We start from the raw sequence: 27982 nt of genomic DNA on the forward strand, positions 1-27982 counted from the left end.
TGTGCCGTGTGCCAATACTAAAGCTATCAAAGAGCGCCCATTAAACGAAAGGGAAAGGAAGACCGTGATGGTTACGAGTTATTATGCCCCTCTGGCCGATGCTTCCTACTTGGATCGGTTGAAGCAGTTCGGATACCCGCTATTCCAGTGCCAGCCAGACAGACAGGGAGGTCGCTTGGAGGTAGTTTGCTTTGGACTGTAATATGTTATCCAAGAGAATTGAGCTGCACAGGTACCCTCAGTTCAGAACAGCTTGACTCGTTGGAGCTTATAGTAATGTTTATCAATTAACCACACGTTTGCTATCTGTTGTTTGCATGCTGCTATAATCATGTTTGGGTTTATTGTTAACAGACTGAATGCTTTCCTATCGATATTTCTGTCTTTCGTGACACATTGCTTAGGTTTGTTGCAGTGATTATTACGATTAATGATTTGACTAAATTAAATTACATTTTAATATTCATTGGTCATAAGACGAGTTTGTACAATCCCATTTAACTCCACCACTTAACTTAATGAAATGGGATTGTACAAACTCGTCTTATGCAAGTGAAGACATTCCACTAAAAAGCTCAAAATAATTTTCTTAATTTTAATGTTATTTTGTACCTGTTGAAAAATTAAGACGACGGTTGGTGAAATTAAGACGACATAATTTTCGAATTTCAATTGAAATGAGAAATTATTTTAATTTGAAATGTCGAAAAGTTGGATAAATTTAAACCGTTTCTATATTAAAATATCAATTAAAAATTGAAAATCGAGCGCTTTTTACGATCTTATTGTAACAAATTGAATACTCATTAGATTAATTTTCCTTTTCAGCCGTGCGGTAAGATGCGCGGCTGCAAAGCAAGACCATGGTGAGGGCGGCTGGGTTCAATTCCCGATGCCGGTCTATGCAGTTTTCGGTTTGGAAATTGTCTCGACTTCGCTGGGCATAAGTATCATCGAGTTAACCACAAATGCAGAAATGGTAGCTTGACTCAGAAACCTCGCAGTTAATAACTGTAGAAGTGCTAATTCAACAGAACACTAACCTGCGAGGCAGCAATGTCCCAGTGGGGATGTAATGCCAATGAAGAAGAAGAAGATTAACTTTCAGCTCGCGGTTGGCTCATCTCGTGCGGCAATCATGTTTCTCTTAAAAATCAACCTGAAAATTTTCTTCTGGTCGAAAGGAAATTTCTCAAGTCTCGTAACTCATGGGAGTCAACATTGACTGCCGAAATGCTAGTTTTCTTATTTAGCACACCACAGTCCACGAAAATAAAATTTTGGCGAGAATTTTCAGACTATTAAAATGCATGTTTATAAAAACCATCGCTTATGTCAATTAGTTATAAAAAATCGTATCTGTTTCACGCTGTAGACGCTGCGAATTCCTAAATTAATTGTATCCACAGACATACAAGATTTTGATTTATAATTAACATCATTTCATTATTATAAAAACATTGAACCTAGGACTGAAAACCATATTACATATTCAGTCTAATCACAAAATTCCCAATTATTTTCGTTGCGTGATTAATACCGCGTTGTATAATACCAAAATTGCAAAAAAATTATTTGCAAAGCAGTTCAATCTCAATTTTTTTCACGATCTCAATATTCAATGAACGTTCCAGAACATAGCCTTGAACACTTCAATACTGCTTTCAACATTTATAAGTAAAAGTACAACGTGTCGAATTTCGAAAAACAAAAATGGGAAATGGTCTAGAACCTCGTAACCGTTGCACAAGAGTTGTGAAAGTGGGCATCTTTTCGGTTTTCTGTAAACAAACAAACATCCAACCAACCATGATTCTACCGTACTAGTCGCCCGAGCTTTGCTTCAGAAATAAGCAGCATTCATATGCATGTGTGAAATACAGAATGCATTGGACATCTCACTTCTCCACCGCTGGCTGCCCCATGGTGTGCTGGAGGGTTTTGTGGTTTGTGTATATGCAAACATCACGATCATGTCCCAACCATGACTGGGCGATTAACCAGTTACCGTCCAGGCAGCCAAACAGCCCGACAGCGATGAAGTAAGCATTGTGAGTGTGGTCTGTTGGAGCTGAGACTGGTTGGCTGTATGGGTCCCACTATAACAGGTTTGACTTGAATAATGCGTTTTATCGCTATCGTTTTGCGAGCAAATTTAACCTTGTTATCTGCTAGTTTTCGTTATCGTTATCTGCATGTTTTATAAACGTTATCTTAATTTATTCCCTTGAGTAAAATTCAATAAAAAAAACATCTAAAATTATGTGGCACAAATTAGTTAAAAAAAAAACTTTTTTCAAATTTTTTTATGGGAACATCCAAAAACAATGATTTGCAGTTGAACGGCATAATTTACGATGAAGAACTATGATACTCATTCAGAACTTAAAGAATTTACTACATAATGTTATGCAGGAAACCGCGAAGAGATTAGTGTTTACCCGGCGACGATATTAGCATAACATAACATAACATTCCGGGAACTCCGCAGAATCAGCGAACCAGAACCTATGCAGGAACTTTTTAAAGCAGCCATGTTCAGACAACACCCATGATAAGTGGAAGTTGACCTGATCATGCTTCCTACTAACCCAATTCGACACATCCGGAATTAGCCTGTGGGTCCAATGACCCATGCTCTTTGTCATTTGAGCAACGGGGCTTCTCTCTTGAAACGTCGTACTTGCACCGAGTCCCTTTCGTTAAAGCACTCCACATCTTTCTCTAGGAGTATGTCAATCTGCATCATCCTAGCTAGAACGCACACCGCCTCATAATATGATATGGTACGATATGCGCGCAACGAGTCGCAACGTAGACACATCAGCCGGTGTACTCTGATGAGTTTCTTCACGTTGTACTTGACATTTAGTGCTACGGCCAAAGCTAGTATAGAAAGAACAGAAAAGGTATTGAAATATTTCTTTTTCGGATGTGATAGGCCGTCCAAACTGTTCTGGAGTACATATCCTAGAGTGCATCAGAAAATATGTACAGAAACAAAATGTCCTAAACCGAAATGTATGTCAAAAACTATCCATGTGATCATGATACATAAATTAGTCGAGTTTTTCTATTTCAGGTTTTCCAAAATGTCCTAGAGTTCACAACATGTGAACTACCCAATCAACCATGTTCTGAAAGATGAATCCGTGCATCGGTAAACATCCCAGCGAATCTATTGAGCCGATATTGCACATATTACTTTTAAAAGCAACTATAGGCCCTTTATGGTTCTCCAAAACGTCCTAGAGTTCAGAACATCTGATCTACCCGATCAACCAAGTCATAAAAGATGTATCCAATTAGCGCTCGGCATCCCAGCAGGTCCATTGAGCCGATAGGATTTCACTAATTACTTTTACCAAACTCATATGTGAATATGTTAATTATGTGGAAGATATTGATTTGAAAAATATATTGGAGGTAACCACTTTCCCTTCTTTGGGACTCGAACCCACGACCCTCAGAACCCTCATTGGGGCCCTCCTTAGTCGTGCGGTAAGACGCATGACTACAAAGCAAGACCATGCTAAGGGTGGCAGGGTTCGATTCCCGGTGCCGGTCTAGGTAATATTCGATTTGGAAATTTTCTCGACTTCCCTGGGCATAAAAGTATCATCGTGTTAGCCTCATGATATACGAATGCAGAAATGGTAACTTGGCTCAGGAACCTCGCAGTTAATAACTGTGGAAGTGCTAATTGAACAGAACACTAACCTGCGATGCACCAATGCAATGTCTCAGTGGGGGATGTAATGCCAATAAGAAGAAGAAGAAGAAGAAGATTACATTCATTACTTTTACAAACAATTAGAGCCCCTTTATGCTTCGCCCTGTAATTTAGAACATGTGGTATACCCGATCAACCAAGTCATGAAATATTTATCCGTCCAGAGCTAACTTCCATGCAGGTCTATTTGAACTAGATTGGGTATATGAGGATTGCCAAAGACTTGGTTGATTATGAAGATATTGCCAAAGACTTGGTTGATCTGGTGGATGACGTGGGCTGAACTCAAGAATATTGTGGAGTACCTTGAGCATCTCGTACTCAAGAAAATTCAGTTTACCTGAAGCGCATATGCTTCTTGAACCGGATTGGGTACAAAGAATAATTGGGGCATTGCAAAAGTCTTGTTTCACGAGGAAGCTACTGTGGGCTGAACTCGAGAATGTTTTGGAGCTGAGGAGAACTAGCCTAGGGCTAAAAACCTCACTAATAAAGATATAAAAAATCTTTTGGACTACCTTGAACATCTCTGATTCAAGAAAATTCAGTTTACATGCAGCGAATATGCTTATTGAATCGGATTGAGTGTATACCGATTATGAGGATATTGCCAGAGATTTGGTTGATCTGGCAGATCACGTTGGTTGAACTCGAAAACGTTTTAGAGAATCTTGAGCATCTTGTATTCCTGACAATTGATCTTTGGCTTGACGTCCTCATAGAGTGTTCAAAATTAGCACACAAAGCATTCTGGGACATATCCCCACACTGGGACAGAGCCGCTTCGCAGCTTAGTGTAAATTAAGCACTTCCACAGTTATTAACTGTGAGGTTTCTAAGCCAAGTTACTATTTTTGCATTCGTATATCATGAGGCTAACACGATGATACTTTTATGGCCAGCGAAGTTAAGACAATTTCCAATCCGAAAATTGCCTAGACCAGCACCGGGAATCGAACCCAGCCACCCTAAGCATGGTCATGCTTTGTAGCTGCGCGTCTTACCGCACGGCTAAGAAGGGCCCACAAATACCACCTGAATTTTCTTTGATTTTTTGTGAATTTTTTCGTGGAGTTAACTCAAAGTTTCATTGACGGTGAAGGTCCAATCGACTAAAACTCAATCGTGTAAAAAAAGAACTGGGTGTACATTAGAAGTTAAAATTAGGATTTGTGTACGTTCATATATCGTCTGACGCCATTTTGCTTCCAAGATATTGGAAGCTTCACAATATTCTCCACTGGTTGCCCGGACACTGTGAAGTTGGAAGGGGACGCCGTGTTTACATCCAGCGATTTGGTTTTGTTAACTAAAATATCGAAAAGGAGCGCTCTGCAAGGTCGTTGATCTTACTCTGCATATCAGAACGCCGTTGAGCTAGGAGTGCAACCATAGACAGCAATGGGGAAAGGGTCGGACACGAAGACCTTGTACTGTGCCTCGATGAATTTGCATCTCAGGGCGCCGTGAAGCACATACGAGCGGTACATGTCTAGCTAGCATGGATACAAAAGGTTCTGAGTGAGGGTGGATTAATTTACGCAGGCAGAGGTCCTTGTCTCCACGGTACGGGTACGGTTCTATCACAAACGCCCGAATTCCATTCGCCCGAATGACAAACGCCCGAATAGACCAAACGTCCGAAAAGACCATTCGCCCGAATGGATCATTCGCAACATTGGACGCAGAACCTTTCTTGCGATCGACTGTCCATGGTAAAGATGGGACGATCTTTCTATTTGCGTCAATACATCATTCAGTGTTGTAAGCACAAGCCAAGAATTGGATAATTGATGGAACATTCTCAACTGCCCCACAACATTTTGCTCATGTGATCACAATTCACGGAACTGTAGGCGAAGGTCTACACCGTCGATTCGTTCCCTTGGTATTAATGCTAAAACACGGGAACGTATGATACAGCCTTTGTTCATTGATGGAACGAAATTTGTCAGTATACGTTAGATTCAGAGTATATACTATTGGATTTTAAGATGTTAAGATTTTAAGATGTTAAGTTTTTTTTTTAAGAAAACATCAGCGATTGGGATTACAATCGGCTTACGGGAAGGATTACAGACTTCAACTTGCCAATAAAAATTTTGTTATCTTAGCACTTTTTTCATGTTAATATATAACAACGGCATTCAAGGAGGTTCGAAAATCTTGCCCGAAGAAACGTATTTTTTATGTAAGCAAGTATTATGTGAACGCACAAAAAGACCACTAGAGACCCACTTGTCTCCCCTTCACTATGCTGCCGCTAACCGCAAGTCGAGCACATCTGTATATGGAGGCCCATATACAGATGTGCTCAACTTGCGGTTAGCGGCAGTATGGTCGGTCTATGAAAATACTCTAAACAGTATTCCTTAAATACTCTAAATTCCAAAAACATTTTAGGGTAGCACAATAAGTGGAATACGCTATTGAAACGAGGGAGTCCTCCGTTTTACAGCGTTCCAAAACAGTTCCAACTAGAATAAAGAAATGCGACCACTGATACCCTACCACCACTGCAGGCTAATAAGAAATCTAAAATAGCAGAAAAGAATGAAAAACTAGACAAACTGGTACGTTCATATATTCCAGGTGATTGGCATATTTTTTCTTTTAATATGATTAGGAAAAATAACATGTTGTTATAGAATCTGGAGGTATACATAAATATATGACCTATTCGGGCGAGTGGTCCATTCGGGCGAGTGGTCCATTCGGGCGAATGGTCTTTTCGGGCGAATGGAATTCGGGCGACTGTTACATTCGGGCGTTTGTCATTCGGGCGAGTGTCATTCGGGCGTTTGTGATAGAATCGCCCAGCGACTGCTGGGAATCGAATCCAGCCACCCTCAGCATGGTCTTGCTTTGTAGCCGCGTATCTTGCCCCACGGCATCAAGCACACAGGGCCCCCCTCTTCCTATCTAAGATTTTTACCATACTTTTTACAAACATCCCCTTCCTCCATAAGTGCTACGTAATAACCGCCCCTTAGAAACCGGTTGTCATCGCAGATGACTTCAACGTTTGAGCAGTGCAGCCGCAGTACCAACCAGAGAGGTCAGATTTTGTTGAAGGCCGAAAGGGGCCCCATACAAGCTCCGACATGTACAACTTTGACCCCGCCCTCAGGAAATTTGGTTCGGTCGGAGTGAAGTCGGACCGTCTGTGGTCAAGTTGTACTGTCCAACAGTTGTACAACTTCCCCACAGACGATCTGACTTAACTCCGACCGAAGTAAATTTCTTGGGGGCGTAGTCAAAGTGGTACAACATGATAGAGCGTGTATGGGACCCCTAACAAATTTCGGGATGGTGCTAGTCAATGACAGCTCAACTAGCACTTTCCGTCAAAATGGAGTAGATGCGTTCTTTCACATAACGTTCTGTAGCCTTGACTTGGACTGAATTGACAAACGAAAAGAGTCTTCGAATACTGATTTTGCAGCCTCTATGCGTATGGATGGCCGTTGCACCTACTTCCTATGTACTTCTGTAAATGGCAAAGTCCCTTCTGACGATTATTTGTCTTAAGTCATAATATAACCATCAAAAGATCAAAACGTTCATCAAACCAGAAGTTCGAACACCCTCTATATTCAACAAGCGAAAATGCATCAACTTCAACTAAATCACAAATAGGGTAAAATATCTGGTATCAAATAATATCTGATCTAATATCTGGTTAGCGATTCGAGTAATCAGTTATCGTTGTAGATATGTCTGATATTCGATACTGTTGATCGCACTTTTGAAGCCAACACTGTACTCCCCTGCGCTGGTGTTGCTGACTTACGCGATCGCGCATGAAAAGAGAAGGAAAGGTAAAAACACCCCGCGCGCGCACGGCCGAGCTTATTATATTGTTCAAGAGCTATTTCAAAATAATTCAAACGTTTCGCGACTGTTCACCAGTACGGACGTCCAACCAACCAAGCTAAGGGTTCCCTTGCGAAGCTGCTCATTGCTGTTTCTCAACTCTCCTGTTTTCCATTTCTTTCTGGGAAAGGTTCTTGCCGGAGGTGTTTGCTTCCTGGAAGCGATAAAGGTGTCTGAGAAAATCGGTGCTCCAGGCGCGGTACAAGAAGGGCTTAAGGAAAAGGCGATATCCTGTTTCTGGTCGCGGAAGCATCCGGTTCGAGTGTCATAGTGTGTACGCGTGCTTTGTGACTCCGAGAAGTGCGTCGAAGTTTGAAAACCGGAATCAAGTGTAAACGACGTTCGCACGCAGATAGTTATTATTGTGATCGAATCAGCGAGCTCTCTTATTCGCGTGTGAAAAATCGTCACTACTCGGTTCGAAATGATGGAAAAGGAACCGGATTCGATGGCGGTCACCATGAAGCAGGATTATGCCGCCAGTGAAGTCTACAGCACCACTAGCGAGGCGCCACCTGTAAGTCTTATTATTTAGTTTCATATTATTCATTACAACTGGCTCGGGTTGCTTTCATCTAGTGGGTGAAAATCGTGGAAAGCAATCAGCTGGAAAAGTGAAAATTTCCCTACCTTTGGAAACTGTGATTAATAATTAAGAGACCTGAAAGTTTTACAGTGGATCAAATCGTTCGAATAGGTGATTATTACCTGTAACTAAAATAATTCGTTTTATACGAGGGATTTTACCGAAGAATGTTAGAGAAAAAGACTTATAATTAGTACTTCATTTAACGACATTTTATGCGATTGACGTGGAAGACGCAAGCGAAAAGCAATCCGCGTTATTCATATTGAATGTTTGTCGATATCAAAAATTATTTGTTAATGTTTTTGACATTTCCCATTTTACCGCCCAGAAGAGAATGTGCTATAATAATTTATTTTCCAATTTTCACACATCTGAACAACATTTCTTACACAAAATGTGTAAATGATGCCCAAAAATAAAACTACCCACTCATCTACGACATTTGAAAGACCACTGTGTGGCGTTATGTCGCAGGAAGTACTGTGCGCGCTCTTACATCCGAACCTTGTCTGGTATGTGGGTATCTGCAGATGAGGATAGATGCAAAAGCGCACCGCCACTGCTTTAGTCGCGCACAGTATGCCAACCGAGATGCTCCACGAACCGATGAATTTTAATTGTATTGTTTTCCAATGGAATTAAGGTCATCCGCCATCCGAGAGCCCTCCACATCGAGTTTGTGACGACTCGAGCGCTGATGAATGTGCCTATAGTTCGGTGTTCGGATGATGATGCGGCGATGGTAATGCTAAAACTGGCTGCTTCAGGCTACTCTAATGTTGACTACCTTGAATGCTTCCCCCCATCGGCTAAATGGGTTCGTCACCATCCAAAGCAAAAGACTTGTGCCTCTCCGACGCAAGTGATTGGCGGTGCTAAGAATTCTTCTACCGCCCGCAACACCACTAGAGTGGAGTGGGCATTTGAAAACACATCGCTGGCGAACATCTACTCGGTGGAAATATTCTTAGCATCATCTTGGTCAGCACCTGCATCACATGACTCCGAGTGGATCGCACTTGGAGTTTATTGCGTTTGCAAAGTGCGAAAGCGTAATTTGAGAAGCATAATTCAACAATTTGGATGATTGTATATTTTGATTCCATTAATAATTCCTCGCAGCCAGTGTAGAGGTGCAAAACAGATTATTCAATTTTATACCCCTTGATGGAGAGAGAACTATTCCTCATTGATGTTGCGTACCGGCGGAAATCAACCATCAAATGGGTAATTATCTTATCATGGAAAATGCTTTCTCTTTGAGGTGCAGATTTAAAACATGTTCTTTATATTTAACACTGATGCACAAAACGATCCACGTCTTTTTACTCCATTACTATTGAGAAGCAACAGAGTTGTTTTGTATTCAGAATACACCAACTATAAAGTGCGCACTACTTCAGTTTCATCTTCAACAAAAAAGTGAGATAATACCGATTTCGCTTTTGCATCGGTAATGAGGAATGAAGTTGAAACATTTTTTTTCTACCTCTGAGGTTCGGATTTGTTCTCCTGAGATGAATGATCCGAAAGATTATAATCCCATTACAAACAACAACAACAACAACCGAATTTGTTCAGAGATCTAATTTCACTAGCTTTATGTACCCGGCCTTGCTCGGAATTGCCAGTTTGATTCGCAGTTTTTTTTTCACAATCGGAAAATGAATAAACCAATTGGTCAACAGGATAATTGCGTTTTCTTATCGATACTTCATCATTTGATCAGAAGAAGGCAGATTTCATTTGAAAACATTGACTGGTTTTTGAAGAAGGAGCAAACCCATAATCGCCATATTCCGGGCAAACGTTTATTTCTAAAGAAGGAAAAACATCCACCGATGCCTTATTCCGGGCAAACGTCTATTTTTAAAGAAGGGATCACATTCACCATCCAGAAGGAAACACATTAATCATTGCTTGTCACTGGGCAACCATAATTTCGATAAATGGTTAAATTGATCGATAACTAAACAATACAATAATGGGTTCAGAAGTTAGGCTGGAGCATACACACAAACATACAAACATTGAGTTTTATATATCTCAGGTACTTATTCAAAGGACGTATGTGATTTTGTAAACAAAGATGCATACGTCGATTTGTCAAATATGATGGCACTCCTACGCAAACCAACACAACGAACATGTAGCCGAAACCTCCCCCTACCTGTATGTGGCGATGGTTTGCGTGGGAGTGCTATCAGATTGCAGAAATCAACGTTTAAATTTTTGTTTACAAAATCACATGCGTCACATACGTTGAATAAGTATCCGAGATATATAGATAGCTAATAGCTATATGTATTCGGCTTTGCTAGGGACTGAAAAGTAAATTATTCAATTAAAATGTCCAATGCTGTAGCACAAAACCCACAGAGGTAGATCTACCGCTCATAGAATTGTTCCTTTGTATCAATCTATTTTTATATATTTGTTTGGCCCTTCTACCTTTTCAATAAACATCTTCCAAAAATAGAGAATAAGTGTACCAAATCTGGTTGTAATTTATCCTGGGAGTTACACTGAATTGCTCATTTTTTAAAGACAACCCCCTCCCCATATAACTTCCCCTCTCCCCAATGACCCTCCTACCGCCTTTGGTATTTTCTCATTAGGATAGAAAATGTGTACACCAATTTTGGTTGAAATCGGTCCTGGGAGTTAGGTGTTACACTGAATTGCTCTTTTTCTAAATACAACCCTTCCCCCTTACCCTCCCTTTTTCCCAATGATCATACCACCCTTTGTTATTTTCTCCTTAGGATAGAGAATGTGTACCAAATTTGGATGAAATCGGTCCAGGGGTTCAAAAGATACACTGAATTGCTTGTTTTCTGAACAATACCCTCCCCCAGCCCCTACCCTCTTTCCCAAATTACACTTCCATATGATCGACTACTCTTAGTGAATATGTGTACAAAATTTGGTTGATATGGGTACTGGGGGTTGGGAGTTACACTGAATTGCTCGTTTTATAAAGACAACCCCTCCCCCCATACCCTCCCTTTTTTTACAATGACCGCCCCACCCGCTTTGTTATCTTTTGTTTAGGGTAGAGAATGTTTGTATCAAATTTGGTTGAAATCGGTGCAGGGGTTCAGAATTTACTCTGAATTACCCGTTTTCTGAACCATACCCCTCCTCCAGACCCTCCCCCTTTCAAAGATTACACTCTCATATGGTTGTCTCCTTATATTGAATATGTGTACAAAATTTGATTGAAATCGGTCCTAGGAGATGCAAGTTACACATAATTGTTCGTTTTCTAAACAAAACCCTCCCCTTTTCTAAATGACCCTCCCACCCCTTTGTCAACTTCCCCTGAGGATAGAGAACGTGTGTACCAAATTTGGTTGAATTCGGCCAAGTGGTTCAGAAGTAGTTAGCGAACATACATACATAGATTGATTTTATATAATAGACTAGCTTTATGTACCCGGCCTTGCTCGGAATTGCCAGTTTGATTCGCAGTTTTTTTCACAATCGGAAAATGAATAAACCAATTGGTCAACAGGATAATTGCGTTTTCTTATCGATACTTCATCATTTGATCAGAAGAAGGCAGATTTCATTTGAAAACATTGACTGATTTTGAAGAAGGGAGCAAACCCATATTCGCCATATTCCGGGCAAACGTTTATTTCTAAAGAAGAAAAACACCCATCGATGCCATTTTCCGGGCAAACGTCTATTTTCAAAGAAGGGATCACATTCACCATCCAGAAGGAAACACATTAATCATTGCTTGTCACTGGGCAAACCATAATTTCGATAAATGGTTAAATTGATCGATAACTAAACAATACAATAATGGGTTCAGAAGTTAGGCTGGAGCATACACACAAACATACAAACATTGAGTTTTATATATCTCGGGTACTTATTCAAAAGGACGTATGTGATTTTGTAAACAAAGATGCATACGTCGATTTGTCAAATATGATGGCACTCCTACGCAAACCAACACAACGAACATGTAGCCGAAACCTCCCCCTACCTGTATGTGGCGATGGTTTGCGTGGAGTGCTATCAGATTGCAGAAATCAACGTTTAAATTTTGTTTACAAAATCACATACGTCACATCACTGAATAAGTATCCGAGATATATAGATAGCTAATAGCTATATGTATCCGGCTTTGCTAGGGACTGAAAAGTAAATTATTCAATTAAAATGTCCAATGCTGTAGCACAAAACCCACAGAGGTAGATCTACCGCTCATAGAATTGTTCCTTTGTATCAATCTATTTTTATATATTTGTTTGGCCCTTCTACCTTTTCAATAAACATCTTCCAAAAATAGAGAATAAGTGTACCAAATCTGGTTGTAATTTATCCTGGGAGTTACACTGAATTGCTCATTTTTAAAGACAACCCCTTCCCCATAATTTTTCCCCAATGACCCTCCCACCTCCTTTGTTATCTTCTCCTTGGGATAGAAAATGTGTACACCAAATTTGGTTGAAATCGGTCCTGGGAGTTAGGTGTTACACTGAATTGCTCTTTTCTAAATACAACCCTTCCCCTTACCCTCCCTTTTTCCCAATGATCATCCTTTGTTATTTTCTTCTTAGGATAGAGAATGTGTACCAAATTTGGATGAAATCGGTCCAGGGGTTCAAAATATACACTGAATTGCTTGTTTTCTGAACAATACCCTCCCTCAGACCCTCCCTCTTTCCCAAATTACACTTCCATATGATCGACTACTCTTAGTGAATATGTGTACAAAATTTGGTTGATATGGGTACTGGGGTTGGGAGTTACACTGAATTGCTCGTTTTATAAAGACAACCCTCCCCATACCCTCCCTTTTTACAATGACCGCCCCACCCGCTTTGTTATCTTTTCTTTAGGGTAGAGAATGTGTATCAAATTTGGTTGAAATCGGTGCAGGGGTTCAGAATTTACTCTGAATTACCCGTTTTCTGAACAATACCCTCCCTCCAGACCCCCCCCCCTTTCAAAGATTACACTCTCATATGATTGTTTCCTTATATTGAATATGTGTACAAAATTTGGTTGAAATCGGTCCTAGGAGATGCAAGTTACACATAATTGTTCGTTTTCTAAACAAAACCCCTCCCCCTTTTCTAAATGACCCTCCCACCCCCTTTGTCAACTTCCCCTGAGGATAGAGAACGTGTGTACCAAATTTGGTTGAATTCGGCCAAGTGGTTCAGAAGTAGTTAGCGAACATACATACATAGATTGATTTTTATATATATAGATAGATAGAAGATAGAAGATAGAAGAAGAAGATAGAAAGAAAGATTAGCCACATTCCAAAACTTATATTTGCCACTAAGTTATGAACATCAATAGCTTTTTAGTATGAATTGTATTAGTATCTTCGAATGGATATTTGCCAAAACTTTTAAAAGTTTTATCTTTTCGTCTACACCAGGCCGAAAATCGAACCCAAACTGCTTTGTAGGCAAAGGATGCTCCATACTTTGAATTGTGTGATTAGATCTATGGAAGCCTGTACTAGAAATTTTGTGTTCGTTTATTTTTTATTTTTTATGCCTTTATTATAGAGACTTGCAGCCCTAGACTGGCTTATCTGGAAATGCTTGGATCTAAATTATTCCAAGTAGGGGAGTGTCTCCCGTTGTGGGCCTAGTTGCGTTTGTCGCTCACAACTTTTTTTCAAGTCAACATTATGCAGTGATATGAGCACCAATGGAAATCTTGGCTAACTCTTGTTTGAAGTTACTAGATTGTTTTAACCAAACGTAAAAAAAAGCACAGCTACTTATGTGAAATATTGATTTGCAGCCAAACAAAGTTGTGTACCCAGTTGTTGAAGTAAAATGCTTTTCGATTAATGAAAAAGAAGAAAATAGTGGCTTTCAATGGCAAAATGAAAAACATATTTTTACATGTGAAATAGCTAATTCTCATGCCAGCGCACTTTATGCACAGGACGAACGCAACCATTGCAATGGATGGAGTTTGTAGCGGCCTAAATTTGGGTAAATTTAGTGGCCCACTACTGGGAATGGTAGATACTTTCTTTTGTTCAGCAAATGTACACGACACAAACGTTTCTCTGGTAATTAATATCACATCACATAGTACATTTGATGTACCAAATGACAAGGTACACAAATACACTTACCTCTTCCCAACGTTTTGCTTTGATATATCGCATTTCGAAAATGATAAAATTACAAGATTTGCTTTTGCTTGTTCACAGCAAGAGACAATATGCGTGTGCAAACTTAACAACAAGTTTGACATTACGCAGCATTGCAGTATCTGTTAAGTTTCAAAAGTTATGCAGCATGGACCACAACTGGAGACATCGCCCTAATATGTATGTTTTTTTAACGCTTTTTGAGACATTAATTAAATCAATTTGGTCTACTCTTTAAGTCACAAAACATCACTCGATGTTTCTAAGGATGTGCTTGAATGGTGTAAATTCTGCATTTTTCAACTTAATTTTCCAAAGTTATACAATTTATACGATCTCACAAATATTTCTAAATATTTTTTCGAGTCAAAATCTATGCGGAATGCACTTTTTTCGTGTAAATTTCCATAGGGGAGACTGGGTAGACTTGATCCCCTTTTTTGATTTCCGATGTATCACAGCCAAAAATAAATAAACATACGCGATTTCCACACAGACTCTCTAAGAAATATAGTATTTAACTTTACTGATGTATGATAGTCCTTAAATTATTGTTGTTATTGATACACAATCGATTTTTGGAGTGCTGTCAAAAATCGACTTTTTAAATTTTCGGGGGAAATTGATCCCTCTCCAAGAACTTGCTTTGATAAAATTAGAAAGATGCCCTCAGATTTTTTAAATATTTTTTCTTCAAAATACACAGAATTATCGAATTGCTGTGCGTATACATGAACGATTTTTGTTATTGAATTCGACAGCACATGCAATATTCAAATTTGGGGAGAGTTGATCCCCTTTTTATGATATCTACGCAATCAATGTTTTTTGCGTTGCGTTGCGTTGCGTTGCGTTGCGTTGTAACGGAGTATTTCGTAGATTGCATACTGATAGCTGTCATGTATATTCTTTAACTTTCTTACCCCAACTGCTTATGGATTACTATTTGGGAATTAATAGCAATCCAATTGGGGGTCTAAAATGATAAAGCATGAAAGCTACCATTGCTGGCCACGCCCATCTTCTCCGTTACTAGGGAAGGGAAGGAAATGTTGATATGACATCTACTTAACGAGAGGCCAGCGACTCACCGACGCCCTCATAGATGTCAAGGAGTTGGATGGTGGGTAGGGATATAGTTTAGGAATATCATCATAAGCAAATGATATAATAAGATTGAACGAACGTTGGAAGTGACCATGCTAAGAGATTTATGTCACTCCATTGATGATTTCCCTGGGATGGGGCAAAGCTATTAAACTTGCCCTGGCTAATTAGCCTAGGTTTAAGCGCCAATGCTCGCTCTCTGAAACGAGAAAGAAAAGAAAGTTTATTACACTCCCCTTCCCCTTATGTATTTCCTAATCAAGTTAAATTATTATGTTATAGGATATCTACGCAATCAATGTTTTTTCTTGCCAAAACTTCATCAAATCTGTCAAATCTACAAAAAATTAGAAGCCTGAATACAGATTTATATTTTTTTGAATTTTTTCGCCAAATTTTTGTATGGATGACTTATGGGGGATCAAATGTCCCCATATTGAGGCAATAACTTCAAATCCAAATATCCTAAAACTTTGATGGAATGTTGACATATTCATCAGTACAGATCATTAAGCATATTTATGGCTTTGTGCTGTGAAAAAAACGAAAGCATTTGGCCATTGTTATGAAAAATTGTTCAAATTTTACGTGGCCAATAAAAAAAAATTTTGGGAAGGTCAAAACATACAAACCACCCTGCAGAATAAATAAGGTTGTCCATCCACTCACCACATAAAGGTCATTTGTTTAGAGGATCTATACTAAAAAATACGCTAGAACAAAACTACTTTAGTTCTCGATAAAACAGGGGGTGATCAAGTCTACCCATCTTCCCCTACTTATAGGCGTCCCACGTGTCGTAGGACGCTTGCTGGTAACCATAGCTATAGGACGGAAATGCAAAAATGGCAATGAAGATGTCTGTCTAAAACGATTCTCTGTCAAAAGAAATATCAGCAACCGTGGGCGGTCAATCATTCTTAGGCTCATGCAATTAGATACAGTCTTAATGCTGCTCCCATTCAGAGATGCCTTGTGTTATAGATAAAACACGTAGTACCAAAATTATTTCTCTATAAAGAGGTTAGGCTCTGAAAAAGCCGAAAAAAGGGTCAGTTTGCAAACAGAAACACTTTGGACGCAAGTAAGTTTCAATATTTTATTGAAAATATTTGAAAAATGATTTCTCCACATTTGGCTCTTTGACCAGGCTATCGACACCCCGACACCCCTTCTTAGCTTGAAAATAGTCACCATGTCTCGGGCATTGTGTGCAGATAGACCGCTGTCAGTTGCAAGAGATGTCAACAATCGTCAACAACAACAGTGATTTTATACGATTGTAGCTTAATAATCGAAAATATCCACAACAATAAAAAAAGCATAATTTATTTTTAAATTCTGTTCATGCTGTTCACGGTGAAAAAAAAAAAACAAAATGTTTTAAATTTTGGCATTACAATTGGGGAAAATTTTAATACAATATACAATCATTGTTAAAAAATCTAACAATTTTGTATTATTTTAATACAACACCTGTATAAAAGGTTACATTTCTAGTATGTATAGAACTCTATATGCTACGATTTTAAACAATAATTGTAAGTGTGATATTTGGGACTCTCAAATATACAAGACTAATCCCTTAGCCGGCCGTAATCCAAGTGGCAAGTTTATTGTTCTTCGTTGCCGATGAGCTCATCATTAGATTAGTATGTATTAGTTTACAATTTCAGTTCAGTGTAGTGTTGTCATATAAATTATAATTTCCTTCTTGCATGAAAGATGTATCCTATGCAGCAATTGTGGATCATTCGTATATCACAGTAAGTTTTGGTTTTTGGGTGTAGTCACATAAAATGCATATCCCTAATTAAAGTTGCATATTGGTCAAAGCTGGATGTTTTATTGTGGTCAACTTTTTCAATTTTGACGTACGTCATTTGGTGTTGGAGTTGGCTACACTTAAAATTGCCTCTTAGTATAGGTCTACCTTTGACAATAGCAAGATAGCGCATCTGATTGCGGGAGGAAAAAAATATGCAGTCTGAGGTTGTTTGACAACAAAATCGAAAAGGGTTACATATATTAGAATGATTAAACTAGCGAAGCACCTAACCGGTTGTATAAATATTGATTTTTGTCAAAAGGGCGCGCGTTTGAATAAAATAAATTCAGTCCAATGTTTAAGAAAAATTATCATATTTAATCGTTAATTCCAAAAAATCAAAGAACTTTTTTCCAGTGTTAGAAAGAGAAAAACTCTCAAGAAAAAAAATGTAGAACAAGTTACAAAAAGATCCAGTCGATCAGATACTTCCCAAGTATCATTTCAAGTTTTATAACGCTCTTGAAGACCATAATTTACTCCTTAAGAGTGTTATAAAACCAGTATAAAACTAAAATGTTACTAGGGTTATCTAGTATTCGGTTCACGATAATGGCCGCCAGCTTGCCTGTGGCGTGTTCTCTGATTTGACGTTTGTCGATGCAAACTGCTTCCACTGTTCCGAGCATTTTGATCAATGTGATATTTCATTTCATAGCTCCCATTTTCATCCCATCAAAAACAAAGCAATGAAAAGGTATTTGATTTGTTATTTATTTTTGTGATTTTTTTTCAGCAGATAGCACGCATGTTAGCAAAAAGAAGCGACAAGATTGGTGCTGTATTTCTCTGTTTTGCGATGAGATGAATATATGTTCAGTGAGATGGAAAACGGAACACCTAAATGAGAAGGCGTGAATCCACTTCATCAGCACCTTCTTATATGGAGACGTGCACCGAATGAACACAATGATGTTTGAGCGGTTTGAGTGCTGTTTACTAAAAATGAACACTTTGTTATACATCGAGTTCATTCAAAATGAATTTCGATGCCGCTCAAACATGAGAAATATAAGGAGAGATACAAAGTAGGAGAATGAAATGGGCCTGGGATATCCCATTCAATATTGAAACGACGACCTCCTGCGAATGGGGCAGAAGCAGTGACCATATGACCGGTCTATAAATACACAGCAATCAAACGCTGTGAATCAAACTACTTATTGGAATTATGAGAAAACGATTCGAGAAATACATTAAATGATCTTTTTGTGACCCTCCTTTAATAAAAAAAAATCAATGAATAGTTGCCTGCTCTGATTTAAATTTCTGAAATATAAAAAGAGATAACCGGAGTAGCACACAAGTTGTACTTTAGTTGCCGCAACATATATGTGACCAAAATCGGATACATTGAAGTTGCTGCTACTAAATATATTCGAATTGTGCTACTTGGGATTATTTAGGTTTAATTTTGTGAAAATCCAACTTTTGAGAATCCAGCAAAAAGCGTAAAAAGCGTCGCTACAAAGCAAATCATATGGAAGTTTGATGGGCTCTTTGGGAAATCCTATTGGGAGATGTTCCTTCACTTGTAAATACAATTTCGTTTTCTTAATTATAATTATTCACATATGAGTTTTCATAACATTGTAAATTAACGTCCAAGTCGGGTGGTTTAATCCCCGGAAATAGGCAATTACCTTTGATTGAACTGAACTTGAGTTGCGTGCTCTTGCCTACGCAATGCGGTCGGGTCCAGGAGGGTGAAACGCCTGTCACCCGCGGTACAATGGCACTCTACCCACCATCGCTTTTGGTACTTCTGTTTTTGGTACCCAGTTTCTGGGTAGTATACCCGAATTCAGCGCTCATTTTGGGTGATTAATTCGTACGCAGTTAGTGCTAATTATCGGCATTTAACTTCTCCTGGCGAAAACTTGCAATTGGTTGAGGTACATCGAGCCTTTTGTGTTTGTATGACTTCTTTATGTCGAAAAATAGCTCGTCGATACTTCCGAAGTTTTGGTATCATAAATGAAACGAAATTAAAACAAAAACATTGTACGCCATATTGAATGAATGGTGGGTAGGCGTATTAGCCTTCTCTTCAGTCCCCTGGTCGGGTCTGAGCTTGACGACCGACTGGCAAATAACTTACACAACCTCACTTGGTCAGTACCGTTGCTGATGAAGAATGTGTATAGCCGCCAGACATTCTAAATACTCACGCTCCTCTAATGTGGATGTGTACAATACACATATGTGGAAGTATTGGCTTGAGAAATGGATTGCGAGTGATTTGACTATGCGTCCAATTTGGGAATCTCGAGCTCGTTCAGTAGCCGCTAGGCTGCGAAGGCCGACGGAGGTCCTTCGTAGCTTAGTTGGTTAAAGCACCAGTCTAGCGTACTGTTGGGTCATGGGTTCGAGTCCCATCGAAGGGAAAGTGGTTACCTCCAATACATTTTCCTAATCAATATCTTCCACATAACGTACATATTCACATATGAGTTTTCATAACATTGTAAATTAACGTCCAAGTCGGGTGGTTTAATCCCCGGAAATAGGCAATTACCTTTGATTGAACTGAATTATTTATTGTTTTTTCTTTTTATAGTTATCATAATTATTCTTATTTAATTAAAAGTACCATCCACAAAATTTCTGGTCGCTTTTCGAGAAGTGTCTTCCAAAATTTCGAAGATCATTTTACAATATTACAGGGTGTTCAATAAGTTCGAATACACTTTCAAAAAATGTTTAAAAATTGAGATTAAATTATTTCTTTTTCCGGTTCCATTTCATTGAAAGTATTAAACCGTCTAAGACGAATTAAGTACTGTCCATTTAATTCCACCAGTTAATTTTCGTTATCTTTGCAGATACGTATTTCGACCACAACTGTGTGGTCGTCTTCAGTGTCTCGTACTTGACTCGACTAAGTCGAGTCTTAGACGGTTTAATACATTCCACTAAAAGAGCTTAATATATTTTTCTGATTGAAAGTATTGTTTATAAGGAACGTTTGCAACATTTGTTCTGGAATGGCCTCTATTTTGTACTTCTTCACGAGCTTCAAACGTTTCTAAAACCCATCGCAAGCGGCACGCACGGTCTGCATGGGCATTTCGTTCCAGATTTTGAGAATTACGTCTTGAACTGGTCCAAGTTACTGACCTTGTATTCGTACAGCTTTAACATAATAACGGACCAAACAAGAAAGTTAAGAGGGTTCAAATCCGGGAAGCTGGGAGGTCCCAAAGTTTTGTCCAAAAAGTCGATGAAATTGTCCCCATATTAGGCTTAAATCGCATTTTTCGTGTATAAAAGGTTATCGTCCTATTGGAACACGTAAGGCTGATCTCCATCTTATCACCGGGCCACTGGGGGCATTAATCATCCCCAAAACCTCAGTTTTGTAGTACGCCGCAAATATTTCGACATTCAAAAACGGCTATTTACGATGCCACAATCCATTTTCAACGCGCGTAATAAACAAACAACAAGAGACAGAATGTCAACACCACACACATTTCTTAGCGTATATATACCGCTAACGCTGACACCAATACTAATACAGAATATATACATTGGGCTTACAAACACAATGATCAAACATTTGTATTCGAACTTATTGAACACCCTGTAGAGAATTTCGCTCTGAAAATTGCTGCGGAATAATTTTTGAAGTTTTTCAAGAAATCATGAAGATGGGAAAACATAGAAAAAACTGCAGAAATTCACTCAATCAAAGGAACATCAATCGAAGGAACATCACGCATTTTTCCATAGATTCTTCAATAAATTCCATCTGATGTTTTTTATTTAGAGTAAATTTCTCTTTACTTTAGGAAAACCCCATTCTATCCCAATTTGCCACAAAGTATAAAGGCAGAACTCTTTGCCCAAGTAACATTTTGAGTTTTATTCCGCTCTAGGAATGGTTTTCAAGATAAAATAATAAGATCTAACAATAAAACAAAAGATATTTTAGTTACTAGATAAAGATTGTCGCTTCGGTTCCCTTTGTTCTGCTGTCCGGAACATGTTGGGTACCAAGCTATCAAATCGTATGGATTTTCCTTCTTTGACATTTAGCTCCCCTATCCTCGCCAGGAAAAGATGTTCCGGACAGCGACGACAGCGACAATCTTTATCTAGTAACTAAAATATCTTTTAATAAAACCCACTATTACAATATTACATGGCAAGCTTGTAATGACCTCTGTAAGAGTAAGATATGTCCAAGTGTCCCTCTCTGGATAACCACTTTAAACATTAAACTTATTTTAAACTTAAATAAATCCAGGAAGCGTGAAACTTGTTACTTTGCTGGATTGCATCGATTTTTGTTTATTTGTTGTTATGATGCGTATGATATAGGGTAAAACGACCTATTATGGAGGGGTTAAGCACCGTGTCAAAACAAAATTCATTACAAAAATTCTTAAAAAATTACCTATTGGTCGATTTTCACATTGTAGTAGTTGAATAGGATGCTCGTTAACTTTAGTTTCGTAAATATTACGTCAATTGTGCTGAACTTATGTTGTTTTGTTTTTATCACAATAAAATCAAACTACCGCAACAATAGGACGCAGTTGCCTATCGTTGCGATATTTGTTGAAGATCAGTCCTATTGTTGCGGTATTGCATGTAATTCTTATGGAGAGCGATACCGCAACAATAGGACCTTAGCACTACCGCAATAATAGGCTCAAAGGATTCAAATTTTTAACGAAAAATGTTGATTTTTCATCATTTTGAACGGAATTTTGTCAAACAAAAGCTGTTCTAGTGGTTAATCCGAAGAGTTTTAGCGTACCCACAATTGTTTTCAATGGTATTATATCCAGAATGGACTATTATAACACTACCGCAACATTAGGGCATACCACAACGATAGGACGTTTTACCCTAGTTTCTATTAGTCGAACTTTTTCTAGTATACAATTCGAATTGGAAATGCAAGATGGCTCACGAGTCGGTTGACAAACAGCATAAAATAACTGTTTGCATATATGTTTGCGGATGTTGTATCCGCCATTTCGCATGTCTGCCATTAGGTACCTCCTGAGACCAAAGCCAAGAACCGTTGCTCTAAGCTATCATATAAGGGGCAACTCAAATATAACGTCCACCACTTTTCGAGATTTTTAACCAAACCTCCCAAACCAAAGTTGCTAAAATAACTTAAATAATAGCAAACATTTTTCGAGCGAATAGCTAAAAAATAAATCGTTTTACAATTATAAGAGCAAACCAATAGCAGAATTGTAATATGTGAGGAGAAAATGTTTCGGAAAAACAACACACTACGCTGCGCAAATAAAAATTTGTAGAAAAAGGAAATGTCAAAGACAACTATTATTGATGTGTTAAAAATGCAAATGATAAATAAATAACAAACTTTGTTCGGATTGCATAATGTGTTCTTCATTTGTTGTTCTGTTCTTCCTTACAATAGCATATAAATAACAAATTTTACTATTATAACAAAACGTGTTGTTAGGATGCTATTTTATGTTATTTATTAACTGCCGTTCTACCCATAAATGTCCCATGTTACCTTTGTTGAAACAATCTAAACTCGAGTCAATTTGTCCCACTAATTTGAGAATCGATCGGATCTTTAAATTTAACAAATATTTTTTGAATGTTATGAGCACAGACAAACAGACATAACACATTGAACATTTACTCATCAAATACATCGTCGTTAAAACACTAACGACATCTGTTCATTTCAGTTAGTTGGGTAGTGAGCAAATGTCAAACTCGAGCAAATCCGATGCGCGCGCCACGAGTGAACGATTGGCCAACTTATGGCCAACAACTATTTGAATCGACCTGTAAATCAGTGAAAGATGGAAACTTGACAAGTGTTATGTCTGTTTGTCTGTGTTATGGGCGTAGACAACACTTTTTCAGGACATTAAACTTGTCACTAGGGTAAAACGTCCTATCGTTGTGGTATGTCCTAATGTTGCGGTAGTGTTAAAATAATCTATTCTGGATATAATAGCATTAAAAACAATTGTGGATACGCCAAAACTCATCGAATTAACGACTAAAACAGCTTTTGCTTGACAAAATTCCGTTCAAAATTATTTAAAATCAACATTTTTCATTGAAAATTTGAATCCTTTGAGCCTATTATTGCGGTAGTGCTAAGGTCCTATTGTTGTGGTATCGATTTCCATAAGAATTACATGCAATACCGCAACAATAGGACTGACCTTGAAAAAATGTCGCAACAATAGGCGAATGCGTCCTATTATTGCGGTAGTTTGTTTTTATTGTGATAAAAACAAAACAACATAAGTTAAGCACAATTGACGTAATATTTACGAAACTTTAGTTAACGAGCAACCTATTCAACTACTGCAATGTGGAAAAAGACCAACAGGTAATTTTTAAAGAATTTTTGAAATCAGTTTTGTTTTGACACGGTGCTTAACCCCTCCATAATAGGTCGTTTCACCCTACTTATTTAAACGGTTTTTATGATCAAACAACAGCTTAATTTTTTCAGTGGGACAAATTGACTCGAGTTTAAGATTTGATACAAAATCTGTAGCATGGGACAATTATACGAAGAACTGCAGTGAACAACATAGAAATAACAAAACCTGATATCACAGCAAAATTTGTTATTATTATGTTATTTGTTTGATATTTACCTCTACCCGGGATTGAACTCTTGACTCCTGCATTGTTAAATCATCAAAGAAAGGTTGAAAGGTTTAAAAAATTCCGGAAGGAATAATGATATTGCAAACGAAGCTCTTCACTTCGTGGAAAAAGATTTTCTCAATTTTAATTACAAATCTGAAATCGCGAAAGGAATCTTATGCATTTGAAGAGATTAATTAAAAAATTGAACTAAAAAATGGTGGTAGTTCAGCGAAACCGCACGAAGCCCCTTTTTGATGACTTGTGATATTTTGCTCGTTGAATTAAAACGAATTAAATTAAAATCATTTCATTCGTGCATTTTTTGTTGAATATCCTCAGGTATAGAGTGGAGGGATATCAGATACGATTACAAACTTTTGTTCAAGAGAATTTTTCATTGGCGCTTCATTGGCAGAACCCTGAGCAAATGATTTCCAAAATATTGATGAAAATCTTTAGATTTTCAACGGATTTGTAAGAAATTCGACAGAGGTCAAGCTAAAAGCTCGTGAAATGCTCCAACTATTAACCTTTCAGCATGCGTACGGTCCTGGGGTACCATGACCAATCTTTTTTCGTTAGTGTTGTCCAAAATGCAACAGCATGCGCGTTCGAGTGTTAAAGTACGTTCATAATTTCTGAAAACTCCTGTTGTCAAAATAAAACTTATTCAAGCGGATTCGAACGCAATTAAGATAATTTCCAGAAAAATTGTAAAAAGGATTATATTTCAAAGGATTAAGATTTATGAGGATTATGATCTAAAGTCCCAACTCAATGAATGATGAAAAACTGAATAACCACCACAATACTCGGCCGACCCCATTGGATAAATGTAAGGGAACGGTTCGGTATTTCATCTCATAGCTCCCATTTCCATCCCATCAAAAACAAAGCAATGAAAAGAAATTTGATTTGTTTTTTATTTTTATGATTTTTTTCAACAGTGAGCACGCATGTTAGCAAAAAGAAGCGACGAGATTGGTGCTGTATTTCTTTGTTTTGCGAAGAGATGAATATATGTTCAGTGGGATGGAAAACGAAGCAGTGGATGTACATAACTAAATTCGTATTTAAAAATCTACAATTATTTGACTACTAATATCGAAATTTGCGAACATCGCTCAGATACAACAAGCCCACAGAATGATCACAGAGAGTTAATGGTTCAGTAATATACATGATTGCATTCGACAAACAAAAGCATAGAATAACAAAACCACCGCCCGCCAGGAAGACTGTTACTAGTAGCCTAGTGGGATCCGGCGTGTTTTTTGTCTTCTTGTCCGCAATCACCATGGATCACGTAATTGGAGGCCAATTTTATGGGCCACCTATCACTGATTCCCAAATTACTATGTATACAGATGGTGCTTGTTTCGAGTCGACTACCGCGTAGAATCGTTGTGCCTGGCACAGTCGGGGCGCTTATCAGAGTGCTGCTGCTGGTTCTTCGAGTCGCTTCTCATGGCTTTAACGAGTTTCCGGTCACATATCGGGGCGACAACAAACGTGACAAACGTCGAAACGTAGAAATGTCACGGCCGCTCCATCGGACCCCTACCAATGGCATGCGGGATATGATAGCATGAAGCATCGTTAAAGTAGCAAAACAAATGCACTTCTCATCGTAATGCAGTTGAAAAATGCATATAAAAAGAACAAAGAACAAAGAGACTTGGCGGACAATTACATAAAATATTAACAGCCGGGGGACAAGAAAGCGTGAGACCCGTCTGTTCGAAAACAGTTAATCGCTTCAAGCTCACTGACCACGGCTTCCGATTATGAGGTTTGACAAAATACGTTTCAATTGGGAAATTGCTGCCGGTTTGGAGCAGAAGCGAAAGTAAAAGTTTTGCAAAGCAAACTCCCACGCTTACGTGAAATTGTTGTCGACTTTGTGCGTTGGGTAGGCATAGGTTTGCGGAATGGATGCGGATACCCGGGAAGCGAGCTCTGCAGTGACCGGTTTTCTGCGAGTGAGCTTAAGATTGCACTTCAGGAAATTCGCTGTCGCACCATATCGAGGGTGGGCGACCCATTCGAGTGGCGCAAGCGGATTTATTCAGCCAAACCATAATCGAGAGCGAAAGTGCACACAATTTATGCCCCTTCTTGCGTTGCTTTATCGACGCCATGTGATGAACGGGAAAATCCGTGGTACTTGAACCTATTGCGTGATATTTTTATGGCGATTAAGCCGGATGTACCCGGTGGTCATATATTGGAGTTGTAATTTTTAATCGAGATGGCGAAGGTTTGATTCACTGCTCCAATGTTTAGATTTAAGATTGGAAAGAGCCTTTTATAGAATTTCTTCATTCAAATATATCTATATACGCAACGAGTTGCAATAAAATGTTGTTTCAAGAAGTAGAAATGACAAAACCAATACGTGCTACTCTAATGTTTTATTTCTTATTATTATCAACATACCGTTCGCAATTGAAAATATGCTGGTTTCATGAAATCATGAATTATTTTCACAGACGGAATTGTTCGTTTGTATCGCTAAAAAAAAGAATATCATCTTAAGATTTCACATAATAAAATTGACAAGATGACTTCTAGAAGAATTTCCTAAAGAGTTTCAATAGCGTCAATAAACTATTGTATCTGAACAGTATACTCATATGGATTGCCGTCTCTAGAAGTATCTCTGAAAACAGTTTAGCATTGCGGTCGGATCTCTTCTTCAGTCCAGCGAAGAGATGTGCAACTACAAAGCTACACTATACCAAAGGTGGCGGGGTTACTTGGCTTAAAAACTTTGCTCTTAATAACTGTCAAAGCGTTTCATGCACACTAAGCTGCGAAGCAGCAATGTTCAGTTCGAGAAATAATGCCAACAAAGAAGAAGTCTACAACTAAATAATCCGAATAGATTTCAAGACGGTATTGAAGCTTCTCAATGGCAATGAAAACATCTCTGCGTACTGCTGGATCGAATGTGAACCATTGCAAAAGAGACGAATCTGCTAGCTTCGAAGTAGTACGGACCGCTCTGATTGCGAACGATGATTCAAATATGGCCAGCCTTAATTGGCTCTCGTCAAGAAAAAAAAACCGCACAGTGCGTTTTGAGCTGAGGCAAATAATTTTCGTGGCGTAGATCATCATTCATCGCCATCTCATTAGCCTTAGGAATCGTGCATGTTGTATTTTTTCTTCGTCTGATTGAAACTTGCACGTTGATGTCTTGACGTTCGACGAAGACGACGACGTCAATGGACGTTCTCCACAAACTATTGAATTTCAAAACGATTCTATTCGAATGCCAACCGATCTAGGTACGATCGCTGGGCTTCAACTTGTTGCAATTGCGCTAGAAGAGGTTCATTAGGCCCCTCGACCCCTCGCACTAATCGTGCGACAACTAGTGTCGCACCACTTAGAAACAACACCGGGGAAGATGGTCTAATGCGCGCCACTATATACAGATCTGGGAAAAATATGCGTATGTTAGTTTTCATCACAATTTCTTCAAATTTTCAGCGCGATCTTCATGTTGAAGGTAGATCAGCAAGAACCATGTGAGATGCATATTATACCCCCCCCCCTCATGGCATGATCTGTAGTAGCTACCTATCGGCCATTCGATTCGGTCGTGCGAAAACTGGGTCACCCTACTCAGAATAGCATCGCGGTGCAGCTCAACGAACGACAAGAGGGCCTCCGGCTGCTGTAACTTTTTTTTCCCATTGCCCATTCCTAAAGCCCCAAAGGGTCCGGGTCCCAAATGCAATAATCGCCGATCGTTGTCGTTTTGCACGAGAGGTCACGCCACCACTACCGCACCGATGCGTCTTGAGTCCTAGTTTGCAATTCAATTACCCACAAGTGTGCCCTGCTGATGAGGATGTTGTTGGATGACGATGATGCTGGCGGCGAGTGTAAAAGGTGCAGATGAGTTGGTCGTCCGGCGCGCCGTAGCGGCTGAGCACTTTTAAAGTGATTGGTGCGTCAATGTTTCAGTAATTGGTAAACGATGGAAAGTTGTTCTGTAAGAACTATGCTGCGTAGAGCAGAGAATATTAGTCATTTGGAGTTTCAGTTTGCAAAATAGAGGTCTGTGTTAGA

At 38.8% G+C, this 27982-nt stretch overlaps 1 protein-coding gene across 1 annotated transcript in view; it reads left to right on the forward strand.

The window, feature by feature from the left end:
* Window positions 1-7605: 7605 nt before the first annotated feature.
* Window positions 7606-27982, forward strand: part of LOC134208659 (bromodomain-containing protein 4) — a 76328-nt gene continuing 55951 nt past the window's right edge. The window contains exon 1 of the mRNA XM_062684422.1: window positions 7606-8126. Coding sequence (XP_062540406.1) covers window positions 8034-8126 — 93 coding nt within the window. The 5' untranslated portion in view covers window positions 7606-8033. The remainder of the gene's footprint in view (window positions 8127-27982) is intronic.

Source organism: Armigeres subalbatus, chromosome 2, assembly GCF_024139115.2.
Source record: "Armigeres subalbatus isolate Guangzhou_Male chromosome 2, GZ_Asu_2, whole genome shotgun sequence".
Lineage (NCBI taxonomy): Eukaryota > Metazoa > Arthropoda > Insecta > Diptera > Culicidae > Armigeres > Armigeres subalbatus.